The sequence below is a fragment of the Diorhabda sublineata genome, chromosome X (genome assembly GCF_026230105.1).
Source record: "Diorhabda sublineata isolate icDioSubl1.1 chromosome X, icDioSubl1.1, whole genome shotgun sequence".
NCBI classification, from domain to species: Eukaryota; Metazoa; Arthropoda; class Insecta; order Coleoptera; family Chrysomelidae; genus Diorhabda; species Diorhabda sublineata.
In genome coordinates this window covers 39746082-39761937 of record NC_079485.1, presented here as the reverse complement: position 1 = coordinate 39761937, position 15856 = coordinate 39746082, and the positions used below count along the sequence as shown (strand labels likewise).

The 15856-nt window shown below is 30.1% G+C and overlaps 3 protein-coding genes across 3 annotated transcripts; 2 read left to right on the top strand and 1 right to left on the bottom strand.

Annotated features, from left to right (window-relative positions):
• Positions 1-523: 523 nt before the first annotated feature.
• Positions 524-3460, top strand: LOC130450941 (calreticulin). Its single transcript, XM_056789691.1, has 7 exons — positions 524-819; positions 1322-1426; positions 1612-1910; positions 2001-2173; positions 2459-2652; positions 2721-3049; positions 3225-3460. The coding sequence occupies exons 1-7, from the start codon at positions 735-737 to the stop codon at positions 3246-3248; spliced, it is 1209 nt and encodes a 402-aa protein (XP_056645669.1). The 5' UTR covers positions 524-734; the 3' UTR covers positions 3249-3460.
• Positions 3461-4743: 1283 nt separating this feature from the next.
• Positions 4744-9037, bottom strand: LOC130451360 (ruvB-like helicase 1). Its single transcript, XM_056790333.1, has 6 exons — positions 8791-9037; positions 8226-8529; positions 7854-8116; positions 6805-7096; positions 5225-5371; positions 4744-5144 (listed from the first exon to the last, which is right to left on the bottom strand). Exons 1-6 carry the CDS (start codon positions 8929-8931, stop codon positions 4921-4923), a joined length of 1371 nt encoding a protein of 456 aa, XP_056646311.1. The 5' UTR covers positions 8932-9037; the 3' UTR covers positions 4744-4920.
• A 481-nt stretch (positions 9038-9518) lies between these two features.
• LOC130451682 (endoplasmin) lies at positions 9519-15735 on the top strand. Its single transcript, XM_056790859.1, has 11 exons — positions 9519-9690; positions 9747-9833; positions 10621-10781; positions 11926-12358; positions 12459-12775; positions 12832-12983; positions 13069-13240; positions 13321-13624; positions 14191-14422; positions 14552-14806; positions 15349-15735. The coding sequence occupies exons 1-11, from the start codon at positions 9645-9647 to the stop codon at positions 15536-15538; spliced, it is 2349 nt and encodes a 782-aa protein (XP_056646837.1). The 5' UTR covers positions 9519-9644; the 3' UTR covers positions 15539-15735.
• The last annotated feature ends 121 nt before the right edge of the window (positions 15736-15856 follow it).

Below are 15856 nucleotides of genomic sequence, written 5' to 3'. Positions count from 1 at the left end.
TTTAGATAATAAAATAATAATCACGACAGAAGGTACATAAATATAGAAATGTACCTATTACACATATAAAATTATCCTTTGGTGTAATCAAATTGGAAAATATGAAATAATGTTTAGAAAAACCATAAAATTTTAAAATAATATCATTTGAATATTAGCTCCATCTATTTCAGTATAAGAAGCTAACTCTTTAAACCCATTATAGTTATATGTATCTAGCTAAATATGTAAAATAGGTGGTATCTTACAGAGATGTCGAAAATGTATAGAGTAAATTAAAATAGCTCGATTCAAAAACGAGTTGGCTGAATATAAGTATATAGAAGTTAGGTATAACTGACTGAACATATATAAGTATTGTTTTCTTCCATACACTAATTTCAAATGCTATTAATTATATTCTCACCTTTATATTAGTCAATATAATTTCTATGAATTGGCAGCGGTGTACAATTGTACGGGGTAAAAACGAGACAACGTAAGCCACGTTTTTGATTCTCCAAGCATTTCGACCAATCGCAGTATTCCATCTGTCGGCTAGATTGTTTTATAAAGACTAACTCTAGAGGACATTGGATAAATGCCATATGTATAAAAGAGAGATACAATTAGAAACGTTTGTCTGTGATATTAGTCTACATCGTAAGTTATACACACCTCTCGTTGTTTTTTGGCATTTCTAGAACAAAGTTGTCAAAGGTTAGACGTGTCGGGGTACGTCCTATTAAAAAATAATGAAGTATTTTACAGTTCTTGTGATTATTGCATATCTATATGCAGTCCACGCTAGTGTGTATTTAGAAGAAAAGTTCAACGATGGTAGGTATAACCTTTTTTCTGTTTACTTCAACTTTTGAGAGAGTTCTTTGACCGGTGTTTTTCATTATAGCCAACAGGACATTATAAATGCGAGTTTAAAATTCAGATGGTTCGCAATAATGTCCACGTTAGAGATTTTCTTCAAAGAGTATGAAAATTTAATAATTACTTATATGAGATAACTACCTATTTTATATCTGTTACTCTTTCATAAGTAGATTCACTATGGGTTTTATTTATAAACTAATAACTGTTTCTTTGCTTTCAATACGTTTATAATTTTGTCCACTGAGAACAAAACATTTTCAATCTGCACTGATCTATCGACACACAGTTTTATATAATATTTGTACTTCTCAATTAAACGATTTGTGGAGCTCAAATTTCAATAGTATTCAGGTAGCATTGTATAATTTAGATTATTAGAGATCGACTTAATTGTATGTTCTTAACGTCTCATAATTAAATCTTTACATAAGATAATTTTATATTTTTTATGTAGATTCATGGGAAAAGAACTGGATTTATAGCAAACACCCTGGAAAAGAATTTGGAAAGTTCGTTAGGACAGCTGGAAAATTCTTCAATAATGAGGAGGCAGACAAAGGTAACTTGAAATACATTTTTGATTATTTGTAATATGAAATTAATAATAATACACCAAGACATGTGCTCAGTTGAGAAACTTTTTATTCAATCACTCCATAAAAATGCATTAATAGTGTTAATTTGAAAATAAAGTCGAATTTACGAATTAAATGAACCAAGAAATAAAATTGAATTTTTATTAAGGTATTCAAACATCTGAAGATGCCCGATTCTATGCATTGAGTAGAAAATTCAAGCCATTTTCCACTGAAGGCAAAGATCTTGTCATCCAGTTTACTGTGAAACATGAACAAAATATTGATTGTGGAGGTGGTTATGTAAAAGTATTCGATTGCTCTTTGAATCCAGAGGAAATGCATGGTGACTCTCCATACAGAATTATGTTTGGCCCTGATATATGTGGACCAGGTACTAAGAAAGTTCATGTCATTCTAAACTACAAGGATAAAAACGTCCTTATTAACAAGGACATCAGATGTAAGGTGAGAAAACAGAATTAATTTCAGTCTATTATCAATGTGCTAAAGTATATAGGTGCACTTTTAAAATTTATTTCACTGTGATTATTTTAGGATGATGTTTACACCCATGCCTACACCCTCATTATTCGCCCTGACAATACTTATGAAGTACAAATCGATGGTGAAAAAGTAGAATCAGGAGAATTAGAGGCTGATTGGGACCTTCTTCCTCCCAAGAAAATCAAAGATCCTGAAGCTAAGAAACCAGAAGACTGGGATGATAGGTATGCTAAAATTTAAAACCAAAGTTATAGATTTTTAATCCTTTTAGAACATTAATAAGTAACGTTCTAAAAAATTCATGAATCACTTTAATTCTTCAAGTAGTAATGTCAATATAAAAATACAATAGTTGTGGGAATAGATAATTAAATTAGAACAAGCTTCAGGAAATTGACATAACTTGGTACAAAAATGAGTAATTACCAAAAACAAAATGAAAATATTTCAAACAGATGTTATGAATTTTTTATAAAAAAGGTTCATATTTCTGTAATACTCTCATGCAGAGCTACCATCCCTGATCCTGATGACACAAAACCCGAAGATTGGGATAAGCCAGAACATATTCCAGATCCAGATGCCACCAAACCTGATGATTGGGATGATGAAATGGATGGAGAATGGGAACCACCAATGATTGATAACCCAGAATTCAAAGGAGAATGGAAACCAAAACAAATTGATAACCCTGCTTATAAAGGTATGTTTCACCGTCTACTTAATAAAATGGAATTTACGTTTCAATTAACCCAATTATTTAATATTTAGGTGCTTGGGTACATCCTGAAATTGATAATCCTGAATACAGCCCTGACCCTGAACTCTACAAACAGAAAGAAATTTGTGGATTAGGTTTTGATTTATGGCAAGTAAAATCTGGTACCATCTTTGATAACGTCCTCATCACAGATGATGTAGAATACGCTAAGAACGCTTTGGCTGGACTCAAAGAAACACAAGAAGGTGAAAAGAAAGCAAAAGAAGAACAAGACAAAGCAGAAATAGAAGCTGCCAATGAAGATGATAAAAAAGATGATGAAGATGATGATGATGAGGATGATGATGATGCAAATGAAGAAAAAGTACCACAAGTTGATGTATGTATTCCTACTTTGATTTCTTTTTTTGAGATTAAATAGCACAGAACAAAATGCCAATTGTCAGGTTTTCTTTCTGCTGATATTTTGTATCTGCATTAGTATCTATCCATTGAAAATATCTAAATAATAAGGTGCCAGTTGAGCATTAATTGTTTCTATTTTTTTGTTTCAGGAAAGTGAGCATGATGAATTATAAAAAGAGTGGAAAGTGAGCTGAAAGACTTTTTTTATATATTACAGGTGTGCAGTGTTTTGTTCGATAGTGTGTACCGTTTCTTGACTGATTTTTGTTAATTTTTGATCATATTACTTCTAATAAAACACAAAATCCAACTAGTTGTTTTCATGTTTTCACATTTTATTTGTACAAAATTACAATAAATTATATTTTGTAAATTATTTATTTAATTTTCCTGTTTTATTTTCCTATGCAGTTACAATTTTTGGATAGTCACTAATGACCAGTTTGGCTAAAAGTTAATTCCAGGTTATTGGCATTCACAGATGGGCTTATTTTTTCACAAAGACCTTTAACCACCCATTTGCATTTAAAGACTATTATTCGGGGAATTTGTAAAAAAAATGTTTGGTGGGATATGTGTAAAGCCATAATTTTTCATAATAAAAAAGGAATATTAAAATACCTTAACATGAAGCTAGAGAACTGATACAAATCAATGGACTGAATGCATAGCATGGTTGACACAGTACAGAATATTTGTTAACTAGATTTAGAGGGATAGAAAGATCTCCATATCAGAGGTGATAAAACATTGGGAAATGGTGTTTGAAAGATATAGTAATACAATTAAGACTATATTTATATAGAGAAAAAAAAAAGGAAATTTGGTTGGTGTATTTTGCTGGGAGTCATTAACTTCTCTATATATAGTTCATGTTAAGTATTTTATCAACCTTCATTTTATACATAAGATGGTCGAAACGTCATTAAGTTGCATAAAGGACAAAACGAAATCACTTCTTTCTACTACCTTGCGTAAAGTACATACTTTAGGCACATTATTTTTATGTGGCATTTATGCTGAAGAGAAGAGTTGACAAATTTAATAACTGCACAAAGTGCACCTTTAATATTAGTATTGTTACTAATTGAATTCGTCTGTTGTTTTGTTCTAATCGTGATTAAAATGTTTTAAAAATTACAATTACTTTATGTATTTTGATAATATTTTTGGTAGTAGAAGAAATATTGTATGCAATTCGTGAGTAAAGGCCTTTTATCGACTCATGTAATTGTCGCATTTGCTGCGGCTTATGCGACAATATTCACATTTGTCTAAAAAAGGCTACTTTACACACTTGTTACATATTAAATATCGCCAAAAATTTAGATTTATAGCATTTTGTGATTATCCAATCACTCACCCCTCCTTTGCAAGGGTTTATACATGACAATTTCTGCAATATTGCACCATATCATTTTGTTGAATATTACCATTCTAACTCAGATTTATTTTCTTCATATTTCCTTTTGCATCTTTAATAGATTCATCAATTACTTGGACAACCAATAACTGACTTAAAATGCTCCTTTCTTTATTTTGCATTGTTTTTTCTCTCATATTAGGGATGCTTCCTCAGATACTTATTGGTCTTATTTAATAACGAAATAAATTAAAAATTATAGTATGATGTATGTTATCAGATGTTGGTTCAAATGAAGCTCCAACTAATTGAAAAATTTATTTCTATACAAATCAATATACAATTTAATAACTGATACAACTGTATAAACAACGAAAATATCTCAAATTTCTTCAGTCAAACAAACAAATTTAATGAAGCGAAATGCAAAAAATACCATAACATGAAATTCACTCCTCAAAAATAAATGAGAAATGCACTAATTATGTCATAAATTTCTCTTTATTTTCAGACAAAACTTTTGCTGAAGCTTTAGCGTCCAAGAACAATGAACCAACTTCTTCTATATCACTTTGAATTATGTTATTGCGCCCATTAATTTTAGCTGTAAGATGTGCGGGAGTTAACAACTGAACTGCATATCTTAAGGTCGTCTTTGTACCAATTTCTCCCAAGCTAGTAATAGCTTCCGGTTCAATTTCCAAACCTGGTGTGAAAAAATAAATTTTACTCTACATTAATTGGTTCAATTCCACCCAAAATTTTATGAAAAATAATAAAAATTACCTTCTGTAGTAGCCCTCAATTTAATAATTTGTTCCATATCACTTCTATTATATGGAATTGTTCGAATAATTAGCAGTCTGTCTAAAAGATCCAATGGTATACCATGTGGTGAGTAAATATCATCAGTTCCTCTAATTAAACAACGACCTGAAATCCAAATTATTGAAATATATAGAAGAACTACACTCCCCAGTAAAATCAACAAATAATTTATTTCTATATTGATTGAAACTTGACAAATATGAATTTATATTATGCTGAAATCTCATGAATTTTTTTATGAAGCTTGTAAGCGTTCATCATTTACATTCCAAAGAGGCTCTATGGGATTGAGGTCGGGACTGTTTGCTGGAATTTTATGCACGAAGAGAAAATTTTCTCCAACTCTGAGAGATATGACTTGTGGTTCTCATATGTAAATAATGTACCAGTGAGCATTAAGACGACTTCCTTCAATGATCACCATGCCAATACGACTCTTCATATCCCATACTACTTCTGATCCGCTACCATAGTCATAGCTCGGTTGTTTACAGAATTATACAAACCTTTTATTCCCTCTTATGCTTAGTGGTATATATCAATCATTGGATAAATTGGTACTACTGGTGGTTTTGGCACCAAACACTCTCTAGTTAACAGTTGTGCTCTTTGATGTACTGATGTTAACAGAGCTCCAGATACAAGCAGTAGAGGCCTCAATTCAAGTTCTCTATGCCATTTTCTCATCGTTTAAGTATTTATTTCTTGTTGATAGTGCCAAATAAAATCTTGACAATGTGGAGTAGATTTATCAAACCTTTGTTTCAAGACATGTAGTCGCAAAAATCTACCCACAGCCCTGACCTGATCGTTTTTTCTATTTCTTGGAACCTTCTCAAAACTCTAGAATGACAATACGTGCCACTTGTAATTGTGAGAAACCTTCTCCAATCAAAGCATTAGCTACACCATATCCTTCTGAGGTGAAATTATTATTTTGAAGACCATTACAGTATGGTATATCAAGGAACAAAAAAATGTAATATTCTTAAAACAAGTTTTAGCCAAATAACAAATTATGTGTTCATTTTGCTGGGGACTATATTTTCTTAATTTTTTTGGTATGAGTTAATGGAATGGTTTCACAGCATATAAGCCCTTGTAAGTTTAATGAAGTATTCTCCAATGACAAGTTCCTTTAGCCAATTCATACACAAGTTAACAATGTCTTCTTCTATCTTGACAATAAAAAAATTATATGTTAATGTAGTGTTTCCTACTTATTTGACCTATGACAACTTTTTAGAATTAACTATCTTTTGGATCCTCAAGTAGTCAGTTTCTACCTAATTATTATTACCTACATTATTAGCTAATAGCCATAATTGATTCACTTTTACTACACTACTAAATGGATGTCAAACATTCAGATAGGCTCTAGAGTTTACATGGAAGGACTTTCTGTGTATAATGATTATTATTGCTTTATCTTTTTTGTTATAACCCAATTAATAACAAAGTTTGTGACAATTACATCTACATTCCGAAGAACTCAAAAGACTATTCAGTAAAGTAGAAATTAATTTTAGACAAATTACCTCTATTTGTTGCAAATATTACGATAGGTGCTATGGCACTCTCTAATGCTCTGTGAAGATAAGTGAATGTTTCAATATCCAACATGTGAACTTCATCTATGAAGAGAACTCCAGGTACTAATTCAGCTATACCTTGATCTATATATTTGTCAACTATTTTGTTGATTTCCTTTCTCAATTTGTCTGTGATTTCTGTTTTCTTTGGTTTTAAGAGTTGTCCCATCATTGATAAAACATCTTGACCTCCTTGTGGTTTTGCATTTGCTGCATCCAAATCATGTAAAGTTACATCCTACAAAAAAATCACTGATTAGTTTCAATGTAAAATGGAAAAATACCCTCGCCATAACTTGTGTTACATTTAAACATTTTTTATATAGATGAAGAAATGGAAGATGAAACATATTCACACAACTTTAATAGAATAAAAAATATATTTAAAAAATGTTAATAAGTGGGTATCAAAGTGGGAAGCAAAGTGATACAAGGATATTAACAGAAACTTATTAGTTTAAGACCAAATATATATAACTTATTGGAAGAAATCAAAAATACATTTAATAAAAAGGTATTAAGAGAGAAATTTTTATAGGTGGGAATCAAAAATGACAACAAAAATGTGGGGTAATGAAAACTATTAAAACTAATGAGAACACAACTAAAGACATATACAGAACTTTTAGAATTAAATGAAATTGTTGAAAGGAGATGAAAAGGGGCTTAGAGATAATTTGAAATCTTTAAATATGCCTAAAAAATGAGAAAACGGCAAGAAAGTAGCAAAGCTAAAATGTAATTTCACAGTTTATAATACCAATCAGAAAGACAAACATAGAATACAATAATGAATATTATAGACATGATGAAAATCTCAGAAAACCAGGAGGAAAAAAATACAAAGGGGAGACACTGAACAGATCAGAATACACAAGTATGTCAGCAAATTTCTAAATCCTGTACCAAGGACAACTTAAAATGTGGTCAAGAAGTATTGAATTTAGATTTCAATTAATGTTCAATCTATAATTCAATAGTTAAAAAAGCCATACCTGTACAACTTCTTTCTTTTTGTGTACCTCCCCTTTTGGCAGTGGTACATATTCTTCAGCTTCTAAATCAAATTCTGTTGCAAAAGCATCAGATCTACCTTGCCTTTTAACTGCTCCACTTGTAGCTTCAATATAGATAACATCTCCAACTTCAACTTTTTCTTTTTGAAGGGCTTCATATATACTAGGATCAAGTTTCAGTTGTTTACTACCCTTAGCAGTTCTCAATCCGATGATAACTTGGCTAACAGTTTTACCATAACCTAAAAATGTTAAATTTTCTTTAACTTACACCTGACATGTAAACTTACAACACCTTCATAATATAATTACCTAATTTGTATTTTAAATTTAATTGGAAAGAGTTCTTACCTCCAGAGGTGTTTTCTGTTTCAACTGGAGTCAATTCGCTAACTTCACCTTCATATACCTCTTTTGTTTCTCGGATTCTAAGGCCAATAGCTCTTCTAAAATTTTCCATAAGGACCTCTGTTTTCTTTATTTCAGAGCTGTACACTTCAGAACCAACCATTGGACAAAAGGGTACTTTATTTCCCAGTTCTTGTGCAATTGCTAGTGCAATAGCCGTTTTTCCAGTACCTGGAGGTCCAGCTAAGAGAACTGCTCTGCCTGCCATCTTTTTGCTTCTAATCATATCGACTACAACACCAGCAGCCTTGAAATATAGTTTTTAAATAATCAGGAGATTACAACCATAGAATTATGTGATTAATAATAAATAATAAAGTATTTATACCTCAGTAAGGCCGATTTATCAATTAATATGAAAACAAGTGAGCAATAAAAGAGCAAAGAAGAACTATGTGTCATTATATACAAATATAACCGTTTGTTAAGCAATTTAGTCCTTTTTCTCAATATCTGAAGTATAATAGTAGTGCTCATGAATCAATTAGCAAATATTTTTAAAAGTTACCTCTCTAGCTTGTTCTTGTCCTACCAAGCCGGCCGCTGCTTGAATTGCGATGCCTGCTTCATCTAATCCCAAACCTTTAATATGACTATGGGCACTGATTCTTTGAGTTTTTACTGTACTCTTCACTTCTTCTACCTTCATCTTTATGTCGATTTAATAAAATTATTATAATATTCACAATTGTTTAATCGTTACCGCGTTTGTTACGTTCATATGGAAACAGAAATATGTCAATTGTTATTTGAACATAAGTTTAAGCCAATTTCTAGCGAACAAATATTGTAATATCGCCGAACAATGACGTCAGCGTTATTAAAATAGTTTAACACTAATCAAATGAAGTAATAATTAACTATTATTCGTTTTGATTATTTTTATGGTAATTTCTTATTAAGGTGTCTTTTAATATTATTTTATTATATTCTAAACTTAAGTTGATATTAAGATTTTGTTATTATCGGTAACAATAGAATTTAAAATTATATTTATTTCAAAGTAAAAATAAAATGTGATGCTATGAAACGTAATATAAGTGAAAAACTATTTTCATTTTTATTATTTCCTTTATTTTATTATTCCATTTTCAAATTTTCCACCACATTTCTAAGTATTATCAACCAATAACAAGGAGCCAAATGGATGTGGAATTATTTGTACGCATTTTATTGGTTGATCCATACGACATTTAGCGTGGTAGTTTTTTATTGGTTGATTGTTTTCTATAACTACAATAATTTGACTATTATTATTCTGGACTTGTTTAGTTTTAAGCAACGTCATATTGAAATTAAATTAGAATACCGGTGTCCAAATCTATGATTTGAATGTACTATTATTAGAGAAAAAACTGCAAAATGAAGCAGTATATATTTTTAATTGTTAGTTTAATTGTTTTGATTGGTAAGTAATTTATCATTTATTTTAAATAGTTTAATGATTTTTCTTAAAAATTGCAGGTGTCTCAAGGGGCGATGAAATTGAAGAACCATCTGTACAAACAGTGGATGCAGATCTAGGTGCTAGTAGAGAAGGATCCAGAACAGGTGCGAATTTCATTTTTCAATAATTAATCCCTAATCCTAGCGTAATTCATAAGATGTTCATGAATAAAAATGTTGGTATTCTTGTGAAAATTCAACTCATAGTTTCCTTCCGTAAATTTGATATTATTGTACCATCCATACCTAAAATTTTGTTAAAATACATTATATTCGGAAGAAACTGGGAACTATGGAGAAACATTAATTTTAATCAAATATCACAAATGTAGAGCAGTTGATTATAAAAAAATTAGATGTCTTGGATGAATCAAACTACCTACTTACTTTTGGTTTTCAGTGATAGGCTTATAATATTTTTCTCTAGGTCCCAGTACAATTAACATATCAAAGTATTTTTTTATAGTGTCTTGATTTTCCTCATCTTGTTTAGTAGTGTTTGTATAAAATTTTTCAGTAATAATAGGTGCTAAAGAAATTTAAATGAACAGTAGTAACAACTATAAATATTTTCAACACATTTGATTGAAGTTTTAATTCCAGAAATTTTATTAACAGTGTTTTAAGTATTATATGTGACTTACCTAAACCTATAAGCTTCCCAATTTTTATATTAGATCTTCCCAGAAGGTGTTTTTCTTTAAAACATACATTAAAAGGTATCAATTTGTTTGTATCCGATTCAATATCTTCATTCATTTTGATTAGTTTGTTTAATCAATAAAACCTTTTTTACACAATATAGTATTGTGTACAGTATTGAAAAAAATAACTATGAAACTGGACAAGATCTTTCAAGTTTAAAGTTGAAATTTGTAATTTTTTATTTCAGATGATGAAGCTCTTAAACGAGAAGAAGAAGCTATTAAATTAGATGGTCTCAATGTTGCCCAGCTCAAGGAATTAAGAGAGAAGTCAGAAAAGTTCACTTTCCAGACTGAGGTTAATAGAATGATGAAACTTATTATCAATTCACTTTATAGAAACAAAGAGGTATGTTGAATTTGGATATTATATCACAAGTTGAAAAAAATGGTATATGCCTAATAATTAACACTAGTATATATACTTAATTAATCTTCCAAATAGATAAAATCATTAATGCTGAATAATATTTGTGAAGCAAGTTGGTTAATGTTCCTGTAAGAATTAAGCTCTTCTCACCACAGTTGTGTAAGAACTTTATATTTGAGGAGTTAAAAATTAGTTTAATCGTTATACTAGTCATAAATTAAAGAATCTCTAAATATTATTATACACTGTTAATTGGAATTTGGCCAATACCAAATAACACATTTGGTAAAATTCACAGATGCCTCTTGCATGGATATTTATTCAGTTTTGGTATCGGTTTATTGTTAATCTGTACTGTTTGCGATCCCCTTTCCAGCATTAACTATATATTTTTATTTTATTTATTAGTCATGAATGTAATAATTAAAATTTTGTTACATTCACTGCTATAAAAATATTCAAATTAAAATAAAATAAAACAAAATCACTTTAAAAATTAAACTGAACATGCAATATTATATTATATAGTAATTTTAAATAGATAATTTTACCAGAAGCAACCAAGAATTGATGTCTCAGCCCTACCTATATTTAAAAAACTTTACAAATATATCAATATGGGGCTAACAATTTCTAGTGGCATAATTTAATATTGAAAATGCTAAAAACATTTTTATTGCCTGTCAGTGAACTGATTTTCAGAAACTTACTATTAGCAACTTCACTTCTGTTTGCCAAATAACGAAAGAAATCAGTGACGGCATAGAATTCACAAAGGATTGAAGATGTTTAGAACATTGCAAGCAGATGGCCAAATTCCATATGCCAAACATAAAAATATATGGGGAGTATTAGTAAACATATAGACTTATAAAATAAACAGTTTAATGGCATTTTCCAATGATATGAAAACAAGTCTTATATAGAACACTTAATTGTCGGCATTAGAATTTAGAGGATTCTTTCAATGTGTTTTTTAACTTAAATATGTTAAATGCTGCCAGGTAGAACTTCAATAAAAGTAAAAATTCCTTCATTTGTATTCCTTGTTTTCTCCAATGAATTTATTTGAAATATATATTGCCTATTTCTCAATCATAAAAATAATTAATTGATCTTGTAGATTTTCTTAAGAGAATTAATTTCAAATGCATCAGATGCTATAGATAAAATAAGATTACTCTCACTAACCGACAAAGGGGTTCTTGATACACAACCAGAATTGAATATTAGAATAAAAGCAGATAAAGAATCTGGTATGCTTCATATAACTGATACTGGTATAGGAATGACCAAACAAGATCTAGTAAATAATCTGGGAACAATAGCAAAATCTGGTACAGCTGAGTTTTTGAGCAAAATGCAAAGTGCAGATTCAGCACAAGATATGAATGATATGATAGGCCAGTTTGGTGTTGGATTCTACTCCGCCTTTTTGGTAGCTGATAGAGTTATTGTTACAACCAAAAATAATGATGATAAGCAATACATTTGGGAATCTGATTCTTCTTCTTTCAGCATTGTTGAAGATCCTAGAGGAAACTCTTTAAAGAGAGGTGGGTATTGAATAATAATCGTATAGACTATTTTGTTATATTTTCTATTTGATTACTATTTAGCATGTAATTATGGATTCATGTATTTGTTACTGTTTAGGAACAACTGTCAGTTTGGAATTAAAACCTGAGGCGAAAGACTTCTTGGAACATGACACAATTCGTACTTTGGTTAAGAAATATTCACAATTTATTAATTTTCCAATTTATCTTTGGACAAGTCATACTGAAACAGTTGAAGAACCTCTAGATCATGAGGCTCCTGGTGACAAATCAGACAGCACAGATGAAGATGATGCAGCTGTAGAAGACGAAAAAGAAGAAGACAAAGCAAAAACTAAAAAAGTTGAGAAAACTGTTTGGGATTGGGAATTGTTGAATGATAGTAAACCTATTTGGACAAGGAAACCTACAGAGGTATTTTATCAATGTAAACAAATAATAAATTATACATTGAACTTATTTTTTATTAGGTTGAAGATTCTGAGTATACTGATTTCTACAAAACATTAACGAAAGATAGCCATGATCCACTTACCAAGATTCATTTTGTTGCTGAAGGAGAAGTTACTTTTAAAGCCTTGTTATATGTTCCCACAGTTCAGCCCTCAGAAAGCTTTAACAGGTAGATAATTTTATAAAAAAATAGCTCAATTTAGTCAATCTGATCATGATAATATTGTGCTTGAAGTAAACACATTCCCTTTCAGGTATGGAACTAAAACTGATAATATAAAATTATATGTCCGCCGTGTTTTCATCACTGATGAATTCAATGATATGATGCCTTCCTATCTAAGCTTTATAAGAGGAATTGTTGATTCAGATGACTTGCCATTGAATGTGTCTCGTGAAACTTTGCAACAACACAAACTGATTAAGGTATAGGTCATTTATAAAGCATTAAGTTTTATAATACTCGCCTCAAATTGTTTCAAATCTGACACTATTTATTTTTCAAGGTTATCAAAAAGAAGTTGGTACGTAAAGTTTTGGATATGCTTAAAAAACTCCCCGAAGAAGATTATGACAAATTCTGGAAAGAATTCTCTACTAATATTAAATTGGGAACAATTGAGGACCCAGCTAATCGTACAAGGTTGGCAAAATTATTGAGATTTTTGTCATCTAATGGCAAAGGAATGACAAACTTGTCAGATTATGTTAGTAGAATGAGACCAAAACAAGACAAAATCTTCTATATAGCTGGATCATCTAGAGATGAAGTATCCAAATCACCATTTGTTGAACGATTATTGCGTAAAGGTAAAATTTATACTATTATTTATGTATATACAGTTCAAATGATTATATAATAGACATCATCATACCAAGTTAATATTAGGGAAGTACTTTTCATTTGCAAGATTTTAAAATGAATCATTACCAAACTTGAAACCAAAAGGAATAATTGTTATTGTCAATCAGTAAATTTCAGTGAACATTAAGAAATCAAATTGGGGGAAACGGTATATAATAACATTTAACAAAAAAACATAATCATAGTTTCAAAATGATGGAGAGGCGAAGAAAAAATCTTGAAATTACTGATATACTAGTAAAGATAATGATACAGTAGAATGAACAAATAATAAACTAAAGTTAAAAATATTTGAAAAACCAAGTAATTGCAAATAATATGAGCAAACAGAATTTGCAAATCGTAATAATATTAGAGAAAATATTGAATAGACACATCATACTATTAAAAATGTGGCGAGAGGACAAAAAATACAATAGATTTCAATTATGGGGTGGAGTATCTTCTGATTCTTTTATAACAGTGTAATCCTAAAAATTCGTCATTTCTATATTTATTATAAATATTTTAGGCTATGAAGTTTTATATCTGGTAGAAGCTGTTGATGAATATGCAATTTCTGCTATCCCTGAATTTGAAGGAAAGAAATTTCAAAATGTAGCCAAAGAAGGTTTCAGTTTGATTGAAACCGAAGGAGGCAAAGAACAACTAGAACAACTGAAGTCAACGTTTGAGCCTCTAACCAAATGGTTAAGTGATGATGCTTTAAAAGATGATATTGCTAAGGCTACAGTTTCTGAAAGGCAAGTGTCTTCATTATTTATTATAAGTAATATTTCTCTAAATTTGAATAGACTGGAAACAGATGATTCAATAATAATTATTGTATGGTTGATATATTTCAACTAGTTTTTAATATTTGTCCATTTTAGGCTAACAGACTCTCCCTGCGCTCTAGTAGCTAGCCTGTTTGGTTGGACTGGAAACATGGAAAGGCTAGCAGTATCCAACGCTCACCAAAAATCTGATGATCCACAACGTTCCTATTATCTTAGCCAAAAGAAAACTTTAGAAATTAATCCTAGACATCCATTAATGAAAGAACTTCTTAAACGAGTAATTGATGATCCTAGTGATCCTACAGCAAGGGATATGGCTAAAATGATGTTTAGGACAGCTACATTGAGGTAAACTAATAGATATTTCTTCAATAGCAGATTTTTTGTTAGTATTATCTTTCGGTAATTATATCAGACCCAAAATACCTAAAAAAGTTTATTCCAGTTTTAATAACATTTAAGTTAGTTTAAAACAATTGAAAATATCTGTCCTGGAACTTGAATAAATCGGTGATCTACAAAAATATACTGGCCATTTATTAATAACTTCACAGTGCCTTCAAATTAGGAGGTTGAAGAAGTAGGAAGAAGGGGTTTGGAAGATGACAGATATTTTTATCATAAAAATGGAAGTGTGCATCTACCATATATCAAGGTGTACTTTGGTGCGACACACTCTGTATATGTATATAAATATGGGAAGGTATAATTCTCATATTTATTTTCTAACCAACATTTGACAGTAAATCTTGTACTCATACCCAACTATTTACAGCGGATGAAATAAGTTTTAATCTAATTTATAAGTTATAGGATTTTTTTTTATTTTAAAAATATTTTTTATAAATAAGGAGATAGTACATTTAACTAGAAAATAATATTTTTTGTAGGTCTGGGTATATGTTACGAGAAACAGCAGATTTTGCAGAATCTATTGAAGCAATGATGCGAAAAACTCTAGGCATTCCTTTAGATGAAGTAGTAGAAGAGGAAGAAGATGCACCTGATGATAGTGCTTCAGATGAAGACAATATAGATGCTGATTCCGAATCTCGCGATGAAGAACATGATGAACTTTAAATAGACATTCCATTGTGAGAGTTTATGTGCTTAGTGTGGTGTACAATTTTTGTTTGTACAATGTACAAGACTGTCTATATCACTTTTGTATCTTTTTTTGTTTATGATTAGATAATGTTATTTATTTAATTGTTGTTTTCTTTTTAAACACAATAGTTAAGCGATAAAGTTACGGAAGTATAGAATTAATCACATTATTTGATTTTTAATGCTGGGGCTAGAGACTGAACCAGCCAAAATATCTCTTTAGCTTATGCAATTCTGCTTTCAACTGCAGGACTAAATGAGAAATTGTGAACTAATAATGGATTCGATCAT

Bases quoted from the DNA above. Each gene is read 5' to 3' on its own strand.
- LOC130450941 (XM_056789691.1), top strand. From the start codon at position 735: ATGAAGTATTTTACAGTTCTTGTGATTATTGCATATCTATATGCAGTC. The intron at 1,427-1,611 runs GTAACTTGAAAT...ATTTTTATTAAG, and splicing joins TAATGAGGAGGCAGACAAAG to GTATTCAAACATCTGAAGAT. The intron at 1,911-2,000 runs GTGAGAAAACAG...TGATTATTTTAG, and splicing joins ACAAGGACATCAGATGTAAG to GATGATGTTTACACCCATGC.
- LOC130451682 (XM_056790859.1), top strand. From the start codon at position 9,645: ATGAAGCAGTATATATTTTTAATTGTTAGTTTAATTGTTTTGATTG. The intron at 10,782-11,925 runs GTATGTTGAATT...TTGATCTTGTAG, and splicing joins CACTTTATAGAAACAAAGAG to ATTTTCTTAAGAGAATTAAT. The intron at 12,984-13,068 runs GTAGATAATTTT...ATTCCCTTTCAG, and splicing joins CCCTCAGAAAGCTTTAACAG to GTATGGAACTAAAACTGATA.
- LOC130451360 (XM_056790333.1), bottom strand. From the start codon at position 8,931: ATGAAGGTAGAAGAAGTGAAGAGTACAGTAAAAACTCAAAGAATCAGT. The intron at 8,530-8,790 runs GTAACTTTTAAA...CTATATTTCAAG, and splicing joins GACAAGAACAAGCTAGAGAG to GCTGCTGGTGTTGTAGTCGA. The intron at 5,145-5,224 runs GTAATTTTTATT...TTTTCACACCAG, and splicing joins ATTGAGGGCTACTACAGAAG to GTTTGGAAATTGAACCGGAA.